At 37.2% G+C, this 21,292-nt stretch overlaps 1 protein-coding gene across 3 annotated transcripts in view; it reads left to right on the forward strand.

The window, feature by feature from the left end:
- The window catches only part of LOC150101351 (methionine synthase-like), an 815,136-nt gene that overhangs the window by 754,008 nt on the left and 39,836 nt on the right, over nucleotides 1–21,292 (forward strand). For all 3 annotated transcript variants that reach the window (XM_090400909.1, XM_090400910.1, XM_090400911.1), the window contains exon 33: nucleotides 7,956–8,057. In XM_090400909.1, the coding sequence (XP_090257035.1) occupies nucleotides 7,956–8,057 (102 nt within the window). The remainder of the gene's footprint in view (nucleotides 1–7,955; nucleotides 8,058–21,292) is intronic.

A 21,292-nucleotide genomic window follows, 5' to 3' on the forward strand; every position in this document is an offset into this window, starting at 1 on the left:
CTTGAGTATCCTTTGTTACATACTGCCTGAAGTACTTCTCCCTCAAAAACTCAAGAAACTAATTTTCTTTACTTCCAGTTGCTATTTCATTATCCCAATCTTCACTCAGTGCACAAAACATTAGAGATAGAGGTGATGGGAAGTTGACACTGGCATCCTCCATGCAGAGTAAAATGTACCCAAATCGAATGACATTTACTGCCTATTTCAGCCAGTAAATAGGCAGATATCGGACTTCGCAACAGTGTATCACAATCGATGAACATGGGTAAATGTGGTGATCTTAGCGACTTTGATCATGGACATATTATCGGCTCAAGACAGATGGGTTATCTCTCACCCAAGTGGTGAGAACCCTTGGGTTCTCACCACTTGGGTGAGAACCCTTGGGTTCTAGGTTGCTGAGCACTGGTACATCATTGGATGTACCAGTGCTCAGCAAGCAAGTGGTGGTGACCGCAAATATTGATAAACAGGGTTGACATAGACTGTCTAGGCTCTTACAGACCAGCCATAGAACAACAGCAGCACAAATCACATCCAGTTTTAACGTTGGAGGTCCAAGAAGCGTCAGTGAGCAAACAGTATGCTGATGGTATGCTGACACTCCAATGCCCAATGACAGCTTGTCATTGGGCATTGGAGTGTCACTAGACTGCAACCACCCAGGCATGGCTTGAGGAACACTACTCTGAGTTTGAGACCATCTGGTAGCCCAAGGTCTCCCGTATTTAAATCCAATCAACTCTCTCTGGGGTGCTGTAAAGTGAGACATCAGATCTGACATCTAAGGTGCAGTTATGCACAATACTGCAACAGGCATGGCTGGAATTGCCTCCAGCATCTGGTGGAGTCAGTGCCTCACAGAGTACAGGCTATTACTCCTACTAGAGGAAGACTGACAGCCTATTAGGTAGGTATCTCTAATGTTTTGCCCGTTGAGTGTATATTGCCATAATTAAAATCACCCACAATTATCACCCTTTTCATGTTTGCTTGACTAATTTGCTTATACATTCCTTGGTCACTACTCTCCACATTTTAGGTCTGTTGCAACATCCAACAAAGTAATTCATTCTGTTCATCTCTATCTCAAACCATACTCTCTCTCAAAACCATTACCACTATTTTCTCCTTGCATTTTTTCTTTGTATGGACATAACTCTTTTTCTCTCTTCAATAGATTCTGACACAAAGAGAGATGGAAGGGTATGATGAAATACATGATACCCCTCCATCTCTGTTCCTGTCAGGATGTCATTCTCATCCAACCATGTCTCACTTATTTTAATAATTTATTGGTGAACAAACTCACCTGGATAAAGATATCCTTTATCCAAGTGTTAGCAAACAAAGTTTGCACCTGAAGTACTATCAGGACTGGGGCAACTCGTGGTAAAGGTGGTATAAGTTCTCATCACTTGCCTTAGTATCTCCCATAATGCAAAGCACATCTCCTTGTGGACATGTATAATGCTATGCATTAAGGGTAGGGCCACTAATCAGACCGGTTTTGACCTTTATTGAGGTGCTGTTTAAGTAAAGACCTCTAACAATTAGGTGGTCCCCCAGACCACTCCCTATGAGTGACCGAAGGACCATCCAACTCAGCAGTGGTTCCACTCAGTGACAGGCAAAAACCTACCCCTGAGCAGAGCCATAATCTTAGCGGTGGCCCCACTCAGAGACAGGCAAAAACCTGTCCCCAAGCAGAGCCTATCACATCTCAGGGAAAGCATTCACTTTTGTGCAAAAGCATATCAGTGGGAGCCATACCCAGAAGTGGTGATACTGTGGATGGTGTGATAAGGTGGAAGTAAGAAGTCTTATTTACTTATACGAGTTGCCAAATGGTGTCACACCCTAATATTAAAATTCTCTGGATTAGAGATAAGTTTATGGAAGTTTTTTTCACTTGGCTATGCTACTAATTATACTGTATATTGGGTTTTATCCTTTATCCAAGTGTTAGCAAACAAAGTTTGCACCTCAAGTACTATCAGGACTGGGGCAACTCGTGGTAAAGGTGGTATAAGTTCTCATCACTTGCCTTAGTGTCTCCCATAATGCAAAGCACATCTCCTTGCAGACATGTATAATGCCATGCATTAAGGGAAGGGCCACTACTCAGACCGGTTTTGACCTTTATTGAGGTGCTGTTTAAGTCATGACCTCTCTAAAAATTAGGTGGTCCCTCAGACCACTCCCTATGAGTGACTGAAGGACCGTCCAACTCAGTGTTGTTTTACTCAGTGACAGACTCACCCTGTCACTGAGAAGAACTTCTCAGCATTGGCTCTACCCAATGGCAGGATCATCCCACCACCAGACAGAGCCATAATCTCAGCAGTGGCCCCACTCAGAGACAGGCAAAACTTATCCCAAGCAGAGCCTTTCATACCTCAAGGAAAGGGACCACTTCTGCGCAAAAGCACATCAGTGGGAGCCAGACCCAGAGGTGGTGATACTGAGGTGGAAGTAATGGAAAAGTCATATTTACCTATAGAAGTTGCAAAAGGGTGTCACACCCTATTATTAAAATTCTCTGGATTACAGATGGAAGTTTTTTCACTTGGCTATGCTACTAATCTGGGTAGTGGCTTTCCCTTAATGCATAGCAATACATGTCCACAAGGAGATGTGCTTTGCATTATGGGAGATACTAAGGCAAGCGATGGGAACTTATACCACCTTTACCATGAGTTGCCCCAGTCCTGATAGTACTTCAGGCGTAAACTTTATTTGCTAACACTTGGATAAAGGATAAAACCCAATATATAATTAGTAGCATAGCCAAGTGGAAAAACTTCCATAAACTCAGTCAATGTAACCATTTTATTTCTCTTGTCTCTGATACTTTTAGCATCTGTATATAAACATAATAATAATACCAGATTAACATGGATGAGATTTTTCATAGAATATACTGAATGCTGAGATGCTGCAATACTGAGAAGGATGCTGACCTGCAGAGATAAAAGAGTTATCTTTCCATTGTATAAGGCCCTGATCAGACCATAGTTAGACTATTATTCTCAGATTTTTTTTTTGTGTGTGTGTGTGTGTGTGTGTGTGTGTGTGTGTGTGTGTGTGTGTGTGTGTGTGTGTGTGTGTGTGTGTGTGTGTGTGTGTGTGCGTGCGTGCGTGCGTGCGTGCGTGCGTGCGCGTGCATATTTACAATTCTGAGATGGATTTACAATTCCATGATGATGTCGCCTCTGTGACAGCAACAAAATATAGAATCTAAAAACTTGTGTTTTATTGTTCCACTGCACTGTATTCACTGGAATGCATTGCTTGAGAATTTGGTGAGTGCACAAAAGGCAAGGTTCCATGATTCTTCTTGTGTGAGAGTGTGTATCTTCATCAATGAATCTTTGACTCTACTCAGGTCTGATATTAATAGTAATATATCATATTACCCAAAGAAGATGTATCAGTTGCCTGTAGCTGATTGAAAGTTATTTACAGCACTGTATTCCAAAATGTATTGCAGTTCTTGCTATGAATATAATATCCTCTAAAAATCATTAGTGTTATGAAAATATTTGTGGTGCCCTTGATATATAGCAACACTGTTTTGGTGATTTATTGAAAAAAGAATCATTACAGTGAGCTCTATGAGTCTGCCATATGGACTGCTTTTTCATAAAGAATGAGATTCAGCAGAACTTTACAAACTTCTTGCAATTAACAAATGCAGAGCAAGTTCAGTATTAGCACATGCAAGTCACCAGAAATTTAAACATGAAATTGAGAAAAATTACTTAAGATAAAATCCCTAAGGAGATAGGTTCTGCTTACTTACTTAATACTTAAGTACGACTTATTAAATTAATCTATATATAATAAATTCTGCACATACCAGCCACTGAATTCAAAACATTTATGCAGATGTACGTAAATGTCACTTATGCAGTGTATAAACAAAATACTTGTTCTAGGCAACTAGTTAAGAATGCTGCTGGTTAGTAATTATCAATAGTGTTGATCACAACAGGAAAAACAAAGGATCTTTCCGAGTTCGATAAAGGGCTTATTATAGGTGCCCATCTGGCTGGAGAGTCACAATTTTTAAAATAGCAGAGCTGACTGTTTTCTCAGAAGGTGAGATATCCTGGGTATTTAATCAGTGGAAACATAAACCCATATTGATAGTCTAAGAGGCTTAACTGTGGTCCTAAGATAGCCTGTCAGGAACAGGATTTCCATCATCTGAGAAGGCTTGTACGGACAAATAGAACTTTCTGTGTGCAGCAGTTAACCAAAGTATTTAATGAAGGCTGTTCCTGACCGATATTTCACTGAACTATGTGGAGGGAATTGAAAAGGACTGGTATTGGTAGTTGTATGCCTATATGGAAACATGACCATATAGGCATACGACTGCCTATATGGTCATGTAGGCAGTCGTATGCCTATATGGTCATGTTTTAAATAAAAATTTCTAATTCAGTGGCCAGTATGCATACTTAATTATTATAACAAGGCAAAATATGTATTGGACTAGAGGAATGCATACACAGTGGTATATTTAGATTTCGCTAAAGCTTTTGATAGATTGTCACATGACAAGCTGGTAATTAAATTCAGATGGAGTTGAATAGCAAATTCATGCTAGATTGGCTGTCTGATAGGTATCAGCAAGTTGAATATGGGGGAGGGGATATAAGAGAGAAGTCACAGCTGGTGTTCCCCAAGGATCTGTTTTGGAGCCATTTTTTTTTTTTTTTTTTTTTTTGTCTGTTCTGTTTAATTTGTATTTAAATAATATTGGGAAGAGCTTGAATGGTGATGTACAGCTGTTTGCAGCTTTTCTGTCAAATGCTTTGGCAAGGCAAAGCATTATCATAGTGTAGCCATTACTGTATCCAGTTCTGCTGTCATTTTATTATAAAATGTGAATAATTACTAAGACAGGACATAGCCTTTATTAAGCCATGCTGCCAACTATAGAGTATTGCATCTCTATCCACCCACTATTGTATTTTACCTTTCATCAACTTTTCCAATACTTTAACAACCACTCCTGATATATTAATTGGTCTGTAGTTTGCTACCTCTGTCTTGGAGCCACCTTTATGAAATGGTACTGTCTTATTCTCTTTCCACTCCCTTGGAACCGATCCCCTGCCAGAGATGAGACTTAGACTGAAAAATTCGTTAGAGGCAATGCCATTTCTCTTGCACAATCATGTTGTACACAGGCTGATATGCCATGCAGTCCTACTGCTGTGTTCATATTCATATTCTTTAATATGCTGAACACCTCCTGTTCATCTACCTCAGTGTTGATATGCATTTCTGTAACATCAGCAACAACTGTAAAATCACCACCTGGATGATACAGCTTTGCAATATGATCACTCAGCAACTCAACTATTTCTTTTGGTTTAGTGACCTCCTACCATGAGCATTGTTTAAAGTCATTCTACCATAGTCATTTTTCGTCTTACTTGCTAAATGAAAAAACTCTTTCAGGTGTACTTTGGCCTGTTTGGCTAATTCTCTCTCATAGTCTGATTTGGCCTTCCTTACGATACTAGTCAACCTTCTTGCTTGCACTTTGTACTGCTCTTGAGTATGCTGATCACTTTTTTCTTTATATTTCCTCCACAATGTTTTCTTTTTTTATAGCACTTGCTTTATATCCCTACTCATCCACTTAATTCCAACTTGGTTTATCCTCCTGACCTTGGGTATGCAGTCTAATACTGCTACTCTCTCAACAATCTCTGACCACTTGCCATGCACTACTAATTTCCCACCTGATGTTGTTAAGATTTTTTAATTTCTTATACAAATTTATTTCAGCTGGAAAAACAAGATCTGTAAACAGATCGAAGGCACAGCTGTAGCTGTGCTTTCCATTTATCCTGAATGTTCTCTTTGGTTTTGATGCCTCTGTAATGTGTTTGCTGTTTGGCCTCATTCTGAAAATGAACTTATCATCTTCCTACATCAGATCAGTAACCTTCACCCACATGTTCAATTCACATTGGAAAAAGAAAATGTTGGTAGTTTACCATTCTTGGACACCCTTCTTATTTAATGGTTTATTGGAAACCTCCCTTTACTGGCAGATATATTCATCAAGTCTACTCATCACACTCACTTCCCAAAATGGTGTTGTCAATCGTTAATTAATAGAGCATGTAATATGTGCTCCTCTCCCTCGTGAGTACAATAAGAACATCTCACTATCAAAACTTTAATGGAATTAAATTATTACACCCCTCATCAAATCCAACATATAATTGACTTTTATGTTCCAACAGCTAAGGATTCTTCAGTAGACCATAGGGTTCCAATCCTTTATATTTTTGGCATCTGCAAAACTATTGGTAAAATTTTGAAGAAGTTTCATCTTAATCACCACATATTGAATGTGGTGATTAAAACAAAATTTCTCATCTGTTAACATATACAAAAGACAAACTGTCACCTTTATCTAAGTTGGTATTTACCAGATTCCTTGTATGTAATCTCATATACTTTGGGCAGATAGGCCATTCTATAAAAAAAAAAAAAAGAGAATTAAGGAACATCAGTACTAGATTGAATACTTGAAACTTCAAAAGTCTAGTTCTGGCAACATATTATTGATACTAAACACAGTATCCTATGGGATGAAACTTGTCTTCTCCATAAAATCAGTTTTAAATATGAACTCCTTTTCAAAGAAAGTTGTGAAGCCTTTAAACACTGGCCTAACCTGAATAGGAATGATTGTCTCTCTCTCTCTCTCTCTCTCCCAAAAATTTGGGAGAAACTAATTTTATGTAAATATCAAATATAGTTTTTAATATTATTTTCCTAGCATTCAGCAACTATTTTTAATTGGTAAACCAATTATTGTATTTACCTAGTATTCTTGTTCTTTGAATTTGTTGTTGTTTACATGCATTGATGATTTACTGTTAGTTCCACTATGAAATATCTGTGCCTTTTTATTCAAGTTATTTACTGTGATTACCATGTTATTTTTGTTGTTTGATAATTATGCCACAGATACCTTTAAAGATATTCTCAATTGTAATTTAATTACTTGTAATTTTCAAATGTATTATTTATCAGCTATAATTATTTACTTCAAATTCTAATTATGTTTTTCATATTGTGATCATGTTTATATTGCACAATATTTTCTTTTTGATTTTCTTAAAGTATCAGTATCCAATAACATATTGGCAAACATTATCAAATCTGGAGTTAACAGTAGTTTCTTATTTATTTACTTTCTTATACTGTGATTATTGAAATTTTTGATTGAGATTATTGAGATCATTGATTGCAGGCCCATTAGTTGTAATTTCATTTTATTTGATTTTGTGTTTCCCATGCAATATTCTTAAGTATGTTCTGTTGATCCTGACTTGCTATATTAGTAGCAGTAAATGCTATTTTAATACATGGCTTTAGTGTGCTATATGGAACAATTACTTGATACAAATGCTAAGGTGTGTTAACTGATTTGTTATGTGACTCCCATCCACTAAAGTTTCTAAACCTGTAGTACGTTAGTACCATGGATGAGCTAAGGATTAGAATTTCTTTTTCTATTTTTATTAATTTTTTATTTTTTATAAAAGTTATTTTTACCCAATCCAGAAATCCTGCCCTAGAGATCAAACATGGCACTTTTTCAAGTCTCTTCACACTCTCCATTAAGAGGAGCACTGATCTCGTGCTGAGCAGTGATGTTCATCTCCCAGCTAAAGAGAATTACAAAAATCCATACCCACATTGGGATTCAAACCCACATACTGTTGGTTGGAGATCATATATGCTAACCACTCAGCCCACCAGGCCAGCTGTTTGCATTGCATTGTTCTAGAAATAGCTATGAGCAATGTTAATATATCTGAAGTTGGAAATTTCATATTAGTGTATATAACTGGCAGCAAAATTATTAATAAGCATAGTTTAATTCATTTTTATGTTTACCCATTCAGGCTTTTGCTGAAGAACTACATGAAAGAGTAAGAAAAGAATTCTGGGGATATGCTTCAGATGAAATTTTTGAAGCTCCAGATTTGCATAAAATTAAATATCAAGTAAGTTATTTTATGTATTCAGATATATCACATTTTTCATTTATAATGCTGTTAACACTATATATAAGTTGCCTATATTTTCTGTAGACATTGAGGAAAACTGGTATATCAGTGGGATGTATTTGTAAAAACAGAACATACTGGAAATTCTCCAGGTCAAATTCAAGTAACTCTGTTATGCAAAGAATTATTTTTCATCCATTTTCATTACTTCTCACTTTTCAGTAAGTTTAAACAAAATTAAGGAATCAATACAGTATAATTATGACATATTTATTAATTAATTTTTATTTAATTTAATTTTGTAATTAATATTTACTTATAAAATAATTTCATTTATTAATATGACATTTATATATGACATATAAATACATGAAAAAAAAAACAGAAGGTAGCTAAGAGAAATTGCAGCATCTCTCTGCAGAAACTCAAAAGCCAACATAAATTTACAACTTTACTATAGTTAAAATTTGAATGTGTGTGTGTGTGTGTGTGTGTGTGTGTGTGTGTGTGTGTGTGTGTGTGTGTGTGTGTGTGTGTGTGTGTGTGTGTGTGTGTGTGTGTGTGTGTGTGTGTTACACCTCAATACTGTTTTTGGGATAAAAGCATGGTGACTTATATATATATATATATGCTGCTCAAAAGATTAACAATAGACTCTCCATACAGAAGGAAGAACCATTTCTGATGTCATTTGCTACCTCCTTTACTCCACGATCATTCATTTTATTCTTCTGCTTATATCTACCATTCATTTAATCACATTCTGCGTGCTTTCTCATCAATCACATTTTCTTCTGTTTTCTGGAAATCATGCTCACTTTTACTTTTGCCATTTCTTCTATATTCATAATCATGTTCACTGCACTCATATTCTCTCATTCACCTTTTTGTCTGATACCATTTTCAGTTTTATGCTCCTCCCTGCTTTCTGCCTTTCCTCTAATATTCACTCTATGTTACTAATTTTCATTTAACACCTTGCAGTCTATCAAAATGTCACACATTTTTGCAGACCTATGCCCTCTCATTTCTCTTGTTCAGTTTCTCACACACACACACACACACGTCTTCAACATTTCCCACTCATACATAATTACCTCTTGAAACAAACTATCTTAAAAAAATCTGTATTACTCACCACATTCAATTTTTGAACTGTGTGTCTGGTCATTTTTATTCTCACCACCACTTTGCCTTCATTAACCAAAAGCTTAAAGTGTAAGTCAAAAATCATAAAAAAAATCTGATAACAATCTACTAACAACTGTGAAAATTACTACACATTTAGCATCGGCTAACACTAATAATTATTAGTGTTAGCCGATGAATTAGTGTTAGAATTACAAGGGAGAGGGGCTGAAAAGTTCTGATTAACACCTAGAACAAAAATAATATAAAGCAATTGATATAACCACAAGAAAGAATATATACCTTAAGCCCTTTAACTCCCATGTTTCATCAAATTGTAATAATTTGTTCATTTTCTTTGAGGATATATAAGAAATTTGAAGACACAGAGGTGCAGGCCATCAAGTTTTTGGCACTGCAAGAAATGTCCACAACTGAGACTCGCCAAACTTTGTATGAGACTTTAGGGGACTGTGCCCCAGCATGTCCAACAGATGGCTGGCCAAGTTTAAAACTGGGCATCCTGAGACAACAGATGTCTCAAGATCAGGACGACCTTCCACAGCAATCACACCTGAAAACATCGATGCAGCATATGCTATGAACCTTGATGATAGAAGAATATCAGCCAGAAACATTGCAAAGACTCTTGGGATATCCAGGGAATGAGTTGTGGTCATTATTCACCAACATCTGGACATGCAGAAGCTCTCAGTGAAGTGGGTTCCCAAATGTTTGAATGCCAATCAAAAGAGAGAATGTGTACTGTCATCTCAAGGGAATTTTGGATCATTTCGAGAAATAAGGTGCAGATTTTTTGGCTCATGTTGTGACTGTTGATGAAACATGGCTTCATCACTATGACTCAGAGACCAAACAACACTCAGTGGAGTGGAGACCCCCAAAGTTTCCCACAGCCAAAGAAGTTCCAAACCCAGAAGGCAGGAAGGTTCTTGCTATTGTCTTTTGGGATATGCATGGTGTAATCCTCACCTAGTACCTCAAAAATGGTGAAACTGTTATAGCAGCAGTTTATTCAACAGCTCTGAAGGAAGTGAAGGGATACTGAAGAAAAAAACACTGCAGGAAATTGAACAGAGGTGTGTTGCTTTTGCAGCACCTGACAATGCACCTGCTCACACTGTTCATGAAACCAGCAGACAACACCCAACTTGGGCTTTCAATGTCTGCCTCACCCACCCTATTTGCCAAATTGGCCCCATCTGACTATTTCCTATTCCCAAATTTAAAGAAAAATTTTAAAGGAACAAAAGTTATCACAGATGATGAAGTCATATCTGCAGCTGAGGACTGGTTTGTGAAACAAGGGAAGGACCTTTTTCTCAGAGAATTGCAAATGATGCAGCAGCATTGTAACAAGTGTATAACATTTTGTGGGAAATATGTAGAATGATATGTAAGTTACATGGTTCTACCTCAGTTCCTTGGATTATCACAACTTTTTAGAACCCTCATAATTGTATACATATCAGTGATTATAATCAATTATCACTGAAATATATACAATTTTTGCCAATACAACAGAAAACAAAACTTATCTTGACTCGAAAGGATTACACCAGTGATGTTCTGCTGACAATAAGATAGAAAGCCTAATGCATCGGTTGTTGTATGAGCTGCAGCAAGATAAGATAATTTTATATTTATTGTGTGATGCTGCATAATCTGTAGATTGGGTGTTGCTGTGTGATATTTGTAACTGGAATGCAGTAAAGAAATGGCAATGGAAGGGGGATCATTACGTAAATAGGCAAAAAAGACAAATAAAGTGAATGGCATGGATTTTTCAAGAATGGTCTGGTGCTGTGAGTGTAATATGCATGTGTGGGGAGCTGTTACTGATATTTATGTGGAGAGGCTGAATAAGAGAACGGAAGGAATGTGGGTATGCAGGAAGTGCAATATGCTGATGGCCCATGAGGTTTGTTTGAATCAAAGTTGAGAACATGGCAGCATAAGTGACATAGATATTGAGGAAGGTCATGCAAATCTTAGAACTAATGGTAAAAAAAAGAGAGTAACTGATCACTGAAAAGTTCAAGAATGATGTGAAAACCAGAGTGCAAGTAAGGATAAGTGGAAAATAAGGAGCAAGATATGGATTAAAAGCATGTGTGACTGAGAGTAAAATAGAGAGGGGGAGAGAATGACAGCAAAAAAATGATGCAAGATTTCAAGGCAGAGTTGAAGAAAATGAGACAAGAGATGAAACAGATGTGGAGTGTAATGATATAATGCCTTGTAATGATGTCCAAATAAAAGAGATAATGAAAGATTTGTGAGTGGTAATGTATCGAGATTTAATTATTAGAGGTTGGTGAATGAGATGATGCACAAGATTTTTTTTTCAGGAGGAAAAATGAGTAGAGTGATTGAGGCATTGTATATGAAGAGTTAGTGAGCAAAAGGGTTGGTAGTAGTAGGAACAAATGACTTGACTGGGAACAAGGAGAATTTAAGACTGGATATCAGGAGAAGAATAAAAGATAATAGTATAAGAAGAAAGATAGACAGTGTGTTGTTGAGGTATGACAGTGATGAGATGAGGTGGAAAGCAAGGATTATGAAATACATTAGCAGAAGTGGTTAAGAAGAGAAAGGAGTGCAATGTGTGAATGGGTGTGTGTAGGATGAGTTTGAATGATGAATGTATAAGAGTGACAGACTGCATTTGAATGATTTTGGTAGAAGGAGAGGCTTCTGCTAGAAGCCTCTCCTTCTACTAGAAGCCTCTCCTTCTACCAAAAGGAGAAGGAGAGGCTTCTGCTAGAAGGGAGCGTAATGAGTGCAAGGAATGGATCTGAGCAAGTAAGAAAAAGCAGAAGAGTAGGGAAGGAGGGATTGAAGCAGTGGTTATCAATGGAGAAGTGAGTGTAGAGAATGAGAAAACAAATGTGCAAAACAGACAAGGACATGGTGGGGAGTTGGGGCAGACAGGGGAACTCAGCATGAGAAAGATAGATGTCCAAAGAGGATGTGGAAGTGTGAATAGACAAGAAAGAAATGGGATGACTTAGGATGTATGGGAACAGTTAAGTTTGAAGAGGGTAATGGGATGAGTAATGAGAGTAAGGAAGGCATGGAGAAATCACATCTAATATGTGATATCAATGAAATTTGTTATATATATCTAGAAATGAACTGTTATGCTTGTATACGAATGTTAGAAGTATCAGAAACAAGGGGAATGAAATTGTTGAACTGATTGAGTTTATTCACCCAAAATTATTGGAATAAGTGGTTGCAAGAGGATGACAGCCTGACAGGAACAGAGATGGAGGGGGGGGGGGGGTGTTAAGATATTTTTTGTGAAGACAGAAACTGTAAAAAAAAAAAAAAAGGAGGTGGAGGAAAAAAGGAGTTATTCTCATGCAAGATAGAGATGCTAGGGGGAAATAGTGGCAGTGATTTTGAGGCAGTATGGTATGAGATAGAGGTGAATAGCATGGAATGTAGTTGGATATCAGACCTGGTGGAGGTAGGTAGATGTGGAGTGTTGTGACCATGAAATGTATAAGCAAATAGGAAAAGGTGATCACTATGGGTGATTTTAATTATGGAAATATAGATTATGATGATGAGATAGCATTCGGAAGTAAAGAAAATAAATTTCTTGAATTTTTTTGAGGGACAACTACCTCAGTCAGTATGTAATAGAGGGCATGAAAGGATCGAGGGTCTTGGATAAGATTATCTCATCAGAGGATGCCATTATAAATGAGTTGTCAAATCTCCCTCCGGTTGGTGATAGTGAGCACGAAATGATTACCTGGATGGTTGCCGGCCATGTGATGATGATTTCTGTGAGGAAAGGATATATGTGGAACTACAAGGCTGCTTATTATGAAAAGCTCAGGAGGTAGCTTGTAGCCATTGCATGGAATGAGCAGTTTGGTAGAAAGGAGATCAATGCTGCTTGGGTGATATTCAAGAATTATCTAGTAGATGCAATGCCTAACTGTATTTTGAGGGACAGAAGGATAAACAAGGTAGGTATGAAATGGATGAACGCAGAGATTATTCATGAAATACAGAGGAAGAAGGCATTATATAAGAAACATAAGATCATTGGTAATAATCAGTTCCATGACTGCTGCAGTATGAGCAGTGGTTAGCTAATGAGGCTAAGAAAAACGATAGGGAGCTTCAGTCAATATGTAGTCAGCAGAAAACAGAATGATTATGGAAAGATGGCACTGGTTGAAGATAACTACTACAGAAGATATACTTGATAAATTAAATGAGTGGTTCATAAAGGCATTTCATCTGTGTGACTGTGATATCATGCATAGTCCAAGAGCAGTGAAAGGGGAGGAGGAGAGACTGACTGTGAGTGAACAAGAGGAATATGGGGAATTGGGCAAACTCAATGTTAATAAATCTGTGGAACTTGATGATATATCACCACATGTTTTGAGTGAATGTGCCAGGAAGTTGGCATCTGTTTTGGCATACTTGTTTAATATGAGTCTTACACTGATTCATGTTCCAAAGGAGTGGAATTAAGGCAAGACTGTACTGGGAGGTGACAGAACATTAGCTTCAAATTATAGACCAATCTGTGCCAAGTGTTGTGGTTAAAGTGTTGGAGATGTTAGTGAGAATCAAGATCCAAAATGGGCTGACAGCTTAATCTCTTTGATGGACATGCATGGATTGGGTAAAGAAAGGTCATGTTTTAGTAATCTGCTTACTTATTACAATAAGGTGACAGGTGCAATGGACAAGGAAATGGATACACAGTATCATACTTAGATTTTACAAAGGCTTTTAATAGATTGCCACATGATAAGTTGAGAGTTAAACTAGAACAGATGGGGTTGGATATTACGAGGGACATCCAGAAAGTAAGTTCTGATGGGCTGTCAGAGAAACAAAAATATACTTACAAAAAAAAAATTTATTGGAAATTAAAGTAGACATCTTTCACTAGTTTTCTACATAATTTCTGCCATTGTTCATACACTTATCATAACGGGGCACCAAACGTTGTATACCTTCGTCGTAGAAGGTTGCCGCCTGTGATGCAAACCACATATTGATTGCTTCTTTGACCTCATTGTTGTCTTGAAACCACCGACCACCAAGGAAAGATTTCAGATGTTTGAACAGGTGAAAGTCGCTTGCCGCGAAGTCAGGACTATATAGGGGATGGTGGAATTGTTCCCAGTGGCAAGAAGTTGTTGTGTTATGCCGGCCATGTGTCGGCGAGCGTTATCATGAATCAAAACAACACCCCTGGTAAGCATGCCGAATCTTCTCTTCAGCTGAATGCACCAAATCGTCAGTCACTAAAGATGGTCGCCCACTCCGTTCATCATCATGCACATCTGTCCTTCCTTCATTAAAAAGTCTTACCCATCTTTGTACCATTGAATCACTCATTACATGTTCTCCATAAACCTCAATAATTTGCCGATGAATTTCAGCTGCTTTAATAACATTCCTCGCATTCAAGAAATGGATATCTGACCTAATTTCACATGCGGCAGGTGATTCGATTTTCTTAGACATTATAAACACATGCCAAGAAGCGTATGCACTGCGAGAATGTCTGAAAATGGCATCACCGCCTTGCTAATGAATCAACAAACTCAGCACACATGCGCACCATTGCGATTGCAGCACTGCAGTGAAAATATTTAAAAATGGAACTTACTTTCTGACATCCCTCGTAGATTAGTGCATTGGATTGAAGATAGGCTGTCTGATAGGTATCAGCAAGTTGTGTGTGTGTGTGGGGGGGGGGGGGGGGGTAATATCCCAGAAGAGGAAAGTCATTGGTTAAATTCAAGCACTGATTAAATTCTGCCAGGACCCAGCCCCTGAACTTTCTATGCACCGCGACCTGACCCAGAACATTTTTCTGTTTTGTGACTTTTCTCTCTTTACAGTAATTATGCCTGCATTATTGTGTTCTTATTCAACAATTGTTTACAGTTTGAATGTGTATATAAAGTCAATATCAACAGTTGCCTGATTACGAATGCATGATGAAAGGGACGGGGAGGTTTGGAGCTTCCTGTAATGCATTATCTTGCAGCGATTGACAAGCAAACATTATTAAAGCGTAGTATAGTGGAATTTTGACAGACTCATAGAGATATTTTTTCTTTTCTGGTTGGCAACACTGTCAGCAACAGTCAGTAACCAACAATAGAACAGCAGATTAGTAGTTCTTTATCAGAGCTCTTGAATGTGAGAAGTACGAAGAAAGTCGTGTGATATTTTTGTGTTTATGTAGTCCTACTACCATATTTACTCGAATATAACTTGCACTTCTTTCCCAAAATTAAGGCTAAAAAATCCGGGGTGTGAGATATATGCGGGAATTTTCAGAAACTAAAGTCTTCAGGAAGAAACTGAAAATGGGTGTGACTCACCAAGAATCTCCCATTCACTATTGCTATTTCTGGCCTAGAGAGCAGTTTCCTTGTGTGCATCCTACCCAAATAGCATCATCTTCTTTCCCATTATTTCAAGCAGAAGTTACCAGTAATCAGGGGTGATATTTAAACAATTAAATATCACCCCTGATGGATTATAAGACAAAAATGTAAGAAAATCTCCAATTGCTGTTAAGTTTTATTACAACAGAAACATTAATGCAAAACAATTACATAATAATATTAATTAAATGTTTTCTCTATGGGGATATCACACAATAAAACTATTTATAAGCTCTCCTAAATTAAAATTATAAACTATGTCCGCCTCTATCGATATAGTTGCTAGACCAACCAAACTTTCTTGAGTCACTACTGTTCACAAATAATTTTTAATCAGTTTAAGCTTGGAAAAACTTCTTTCCGCACTTGCTACGCTAAATATATATATATACAGGGTGTTCGGGATAAATTTGACAGTTTCGTAAGGAAAAAGAAAATCTTCTTTGTATCTATTAAATTTAATGAATTGACAAAAAAACATTACAGGCAGAGTTAATTACAATGCTATCAACAAGATTTACTCAAAATAACCACCATTAGCATCGATCACAGCTTCAATTCTGCTTCGGAACCTCGAACAAGCTGATGCTACAGTCTCCCTGGGAAGGGCCGCAAAAACTGTTTTAATTTTATCCATTAACTGGGCTTTTGTATTACTGGAAGTGCGATTGGTGTCTTTTTCAACTGCGCCCCATACAAAATAATCCATGGGGTTAAGGTCTGGGGAGTTTGGAGGCCAAACATTTGGACTGGTGAAGTCGTAGAAATTTTCAGACAACCATTTTTGACTTTTCCCAGAGGTGTGGCAAGGGGCCGAATCCTGCTGCCATACATACGGCCTACCATTGGCTACCCTTGTTATCCAGGGCTTGACTACAGTTAGCAACTCCACGAACAAAGCCCGAATTCCAATGCCAGGGTTCTTCAACACCTGTTCCTGCAGATTTGCGAGGAATTCTGCTGTACGAACGCAATCAGATCGTCTGCTAGGGATCTTTCTTCTTGCTACATCCTCGTAGTCACCATTGCAAGTCTCTAGTTCATGCCTGATTGTTTTTACTGTATTCAGGGAGCATTGGGCAGCAGTCGTAATATCCTTATTTTGATGGCGGGCACGAATCATCATGATACAAGTTATTCTCTTCCATGATTCAGGTGGGTTCCAGCTATCCATCCTTTCTGACATCTTGTATATGAATGAAGAAGGGTCCAAACTTTTAAATGAAGAGAAGTGTGTGTTAATACATGTAACTTACGGAAAAATATAATTAATTATAAATATGTCAAATTTATCCCGAACACCCTGTATATACTGTATGTGTGTGTGTGTGTATATATATATATATATATATATATATATATATATATGATAAAATTTGGCATAGACCACATTTCTCTTGTATTATTTTTGAGAGAATTCTTAATTCTTCAAATAAATCTATTGCATCTACATCAGATGTTGTAAAATATCTTGTGCCCTAATACGGTGCCTACCGCAATATGGCTGTATGGCTGAATGAGCATCCTTAATTAAGTGGAGCCATGAGGCAGGCTGCCTCTCTGCTACACCCTGTCGATGGCACTGCCAGTAATTTACAAGACTTGAGATATGTAATGAACAATCCTTCACGAATGACTAGTGAGAACTGAAAGCAGGGCATAAAACAGACAGCAATGGCAGGTTATGAAGAAGTGCATATGATTGGTATTAACAAAAGATTGTGCAACCAAAAGATAAAAACAAGCCCACAATTGAGTTGAAATGCTAACTCTCTTTAACTGAATTCCATAATATGTGAAACTGCCATAACAACATTCATTGTATATATATAGATTTTTTAGTTTTAACACCTTTACGAATTTTAACACGTTTGGATTTTATTGCTGCTTTGCGGTGGACTAACTAATAACAATAGTTTTTAGTTAGATACTGTTTGCTGGTGCAACATATCGTTTTGATTGAGTCTTACAACATAGTTTCTGTATGAGGGGACACGTGATTAATTAATTAGTGCCGTTTTTATCCCAGTTGTCTCTAATTGCACTATTTTTGAGAAATATATTACACAGACTGTTCTTATCTTATTCACTGACATCATAAAAGTACTTGTTTTTCTTGCCTCTGCAGTATAGTGGCTATTGGCGAGGACATGTTGTTTACTGCAGGGAGCAAGTTACTATCGCCCCGATCTGAACGTGTTTAAGCTTTTTTTTCATGTGCAAGGTATATGCAAAACGTTTTCATTTCTTTTTTAGAAAAGTAAAATCAGGGGTACGAGTTATATGCAAGGGTGACTTATATTCGAGTAAGTATGGTATTTCAACTATGGATAAGTACATTGTTACCTTCTTTAAACGGAAAAATAGCTCGGATGACAGTGATAACACAAAACAAATTTGTAATGACAGTTTGTGTGCGTAGTTTCTGAAGAGAAAGAGGTCTGTAACGAATCCAGAAACACAGAATCCCATCAGTTGCATTGCAATGCAATAATATTAATACTTTGAACGAAAGGAAAGATTTGCTGACTTGCTGGACACTTGACCAGTGGATCACATTCAAAGGTAAATACAATTGGTTATTTTGTAAGGATGGTGGTTTCGGGTGCATAACATGTGCAGAGGTACAGACCCTAGGTGCTAGTTCTTCATATCAGGATATGCAATTAGCATCAGAATGGATAAATGGATTAATACATATTAAAGGGGAAGGGTCTAAACAAACTCCACCAGAATAAATAAATAAATAAAAATTTTTTAAAAAAATGCTGTGACAATCTAGCAATAACCTCACATTTATGATCCTTACTTTAAGGGCACCGGAGCTTATTCGTTTAGAATTTAACCACTCTCTTCAAGGGTATATTTAGGACTATTGCTGTTTAACCTGTATGTTAATGATATTGGGGAAGGTTAGGTTAGCAGAATAAAAGATCATCCCCGAAAATGGTATCAGGAGGGTGTGACCAAAGGGATGAGAAGCAGGTGTTTTGCATGGAGAGTGGTCAATGATTGGAATACATTTCCTTAGAGTGTAGTGTCTGCAGAGAATGTGAATATATTCAAAGCATGGTATGATGGGAGGGGGGGGGGAATCTCCCATTATGAGTCTTTGACTACATGGAGGTCTGAGAATAATAATCACCATTCCACCTATTTTGTTCTATGTTTTTAATAGTACCATATTACTGAGAAGTGGTAGAAAGAATACACTTTATAAAGTTTGTATTTCATTCTCACTTCATATAATGGCCCATTTTTTGCATGTTCACTCTGTTGACATGAGAAGATCCTCATTATGAAATAGATGTTTTTATTATAGTAAGTGTTAATGTGTAGACTATGTTTGATTCATTAGTGTTAATAACCAAAATAAAGGATATCAGCAGCTGGTCCTAAAACCAGTCAACTTCCAAACATTCCAAGGATCTAATGCACCTAAAGTTTATAAATTAGAGGTTCCTTTGCACCAAGTTGGGGATACTAAAAATTCCCCAATATACAACTTATCAACTATCAGCACTATACAGCTGGGAAAAAAAAAAAAAAAAAAAAAAAAAAAAAAAAAAAAACTTATGCATTTGATATTCCAGAGATTTTACTGAAAAATACTAAAGATACAATCTGAGAATGAGCTTCTTAGCCAGTCTGGATGTGATCAGCCTATTTACAAATATACTGATGCCTTATTGTTGTTACATAAGCTTTTCCTCAGACTTATCAGTCTCTTCCAACCCTATTAACAGAACTCCTCCCCTCACCTCATAAAAAGAAATTAGCTAAACAGGCCTTAGGAAATCCAAGAGAATTTTCTCACTATGTTGCAAGGAGAAAGACGAGTAATTATGGAAGAATATTTTTATTGATTACAGATGGTAGAAAAGTCAGACCACTAGAAATAGTCAAGTTATTGAGTGATGATCACTTTAGTAAGATATACATTCCAGACAGACCTATTATCTCTCTGAATGAATGCTGAAGGGAGAACCAGACAAAAGAATAGAGTTGGATGAGTTAGAAGTAATAAAGCTATTGCAAGAGCATGTTTTGAACAGAAAAGTGGGGTTAGATGGAATATCAGTATATGAGTGCCACAGGTGTGTGTAAGAGAATTAGCATTTTCCTTGACCTGGTTGATGAACTTCAGTTTTAGCATGAGCAAACTCCCTGAAGAGTGGAAGAAGGACAAGATAATTTCATTACACAAGGGTGAAGCAAGGAACTAAAGCAACCAATTACAGACCAATCAGCATATCTAGAGTGTTCGTTAAGGTGTTGAATAGGTAGTAAGGACATATCGTCAAAGGTGTGTAGATTAGCCAGCAAAGGTTGGTCAATTGGTAGAGCCTCTGCTACTAATGGCTGACACAAAAAGTTAAGCAAGTTTGAGCGCAGTTAGTAGTTGGAAGGGAATGAATCATTCGATGCTGTTGGCACATAATAGTAATAATAATAATATATCATTTTGATCTCCTACAGTGGACTGTATAGATTTGGTTTTGGTAGAGGAAAATCTTGCTATGGCACTCTGCTCACATTCTATAGTAGAGTGACTATACACCTGGAGAGAGAGAAAATGGATAAACTATGGTACTTCTGGAATTTGCAATAGGATTCCATGTAGGAGATTGTTACATATTCAAAGGGATGTTTATGCAAACCAGACCTGATGTGGATAAGAGAATGGCTGATTGAAAGCGGTGCAGAAAGGGGTGTATGAAGGAGCTGTCTAAAAGAAGGAGAGTAACCAGATGTGCCAAAGAATTCTATACTTAGATCCTTGTTGTTCAATGTGCATCTTAATGATGATACTGGGATGGTATAGAGGGTGATATACAGTTATTTATTAATGATATTAAGTTGGGGGTGAGTGCTTAAGGGTCATATCTAATGCAGAATCCCTGCAGCCTGACTTGAACAGAGACTGATTCTATGAGAAAATATGAATAATGTATCAGTTTCATATTGCTAAGTGTAAGGTTATGCATTTTTTACTTAGAATGTACAGCTAGAATATTATATTAATGGGAATTTGCTGCAAGGTAATCAGTGACACTAGAGGCTCGAGGATTATTATGAGAACACCGAATTAAAGTTTAGAGCTTCATTGCACAGACGGTTTAGTCATTACATTAGATAACTACAATGAAGAGAACAATAACTGGTAAGAATATGGAATTTATTCTCCCATGTTGCAAGGCTTTGAGATTCTGGACGACTGTGCTAAGATATGAAAACCTTGATTTCATGAAGGTGAAGAGACAGATTAAAAGATCTTGCCGAGGATAATCACAATATATCCTATGGAATTGTTATCTGAGAGCATATTGAAGAAACACGGTCTTCAAAGTTTGAGAAAAGAGACCATTGAGATAAGATATGATAAAAACATATAAACAACATTTTGCAGCTCACAGCAAGCAGAGGGAGAACTCTGGAGGTATCCCCAGAAGTGGAGAAACAGCATAGTTAAGATGCAAGTCCAGTTCTTTCTCATGGTATGTCGTATGTGTGTGTGAAATGGGCTACCACTTGATGTTATGAATGTATATTCTGTGAACATGTGTTCTAAGTGAATTTGACAGGTAGATCTCAAATGCCATAGAAGGGCTCCCTTGATTTTAGACTTTCTGG

The sequence above is a fragment of the Typopeltis vanoorti genome, chromosome 11 (assembly GCF_054136105.1).
Source record: "Typopeltis vanoorti isolate ZY-2024b chromosome 11, IOZ_Tvanoo_1.0, whole genome shotgun sequence".
Taxonomy (NCBI): Eukaryota; Metazoa; Arthropoda; class Arachnida; order Uropygi; family Thelyphonidae; genus Typopeltis; species Typopeltis vanoorti.